Source organism: Nestor notabilis, unplaced genomic scaffold (genome assembly GCF_000696875.1).
Source record: "Nestor notabilis isolate BGI_N333 unplaced genomic scaffold, ASM69687v1 scaffold19598, whole genome shotgun sequence".
Lineage (NCBI taxonomy): Eukaryota > Metazoa > Chordata > Aves > Psittaciformes > Psittacidae > Nestor > Nestor notabilis.
In genome coordinates this window covers 259-903 of record NW_009938961.1, presented here as the reverse complement: position 1 = coordinate 903, position 645 = coordinate 259, and the positions used below count along the sequence as shown (strand labels likewise).

Below are 645 nucleotides of genomic sequence, written 5' to 3'. Positions count from 1 at the left end.
CTGGATGAGCTTTAAGCTCCCTTCCAACCCAAACCGTTCCGTGATTCTATGACAGCCCCATGCCTGGCCAGGTGCCCCCTGCATCCCTTTTTCCAGGTGTCACCAGCCCCACACTCAAACTGGTGTCACCCACATCCCTTCTGGGTGACATCAACCCTGTGCCCAGCCAGGTGCCTCTCTCACACCTTCTCCTGGGTGCCACCAACCTCTCTTCTGTGGGGACACTGACCCTGTCCTCACATCTACGTGTGTGCTGTCCGCGTCCCTAACTCCTGGGTGACACTGACCCCATCCCCATGCCTGGCCAAGTGCCACCCATGTCCCTTCTCCTGGGGACATCAACCCTGCAGCCAGCCATGTGTCACCCCCATCCCTTCTGCTGGGGACACCAGCCCTGTCCCCACACTCAGCCATGTGCCACTCTGGTGGTGCCCCGTGTCCCCTCTGTCCCCAGGTGATCACGGCGCAGCAGCTGCCGAAGCTGAACAGGGACAAGGGCAGCTCCATCGTGGACCCCTTCGTGCGGGTGGAGGTCCACGGCGTCCCAGCTGACTGCAGCAAGCAGCAGACTCACCACAAGCTCAACAATGGTGAGTGGCCACCGGTCCCTGGGGACACCCTGATAGCCAGAGACACCCCAGAGCA

The 645-nt window shown here is 61.6% G+C and overlaps 1 protein-coding gene across 1 annotated transcript in view; it reads left to right on the top strand.

The window, feature by feature from the left end:
- LOC104409683 (1-phosphatidylinositol 4,5-bisphosphate phosphodiesterase delta-3-like) overlaps positions 1–590 on the top strand; it is a gene marked incomplete at its 3' end in the record, with an annotated part of 5,373 nt that extends 4,783 nt beyond the window's left edge. Inside the window, 1 exon segment of the mRNA XM_010019620.1 lies at positions 396–590. Within this exon segment, the coding sequence (XP_010017922.1) occupies positions 396–590 (195 nt within the window).
- Between the last annotated feature and the right edge of the window lie 55 nt (positions 591–645).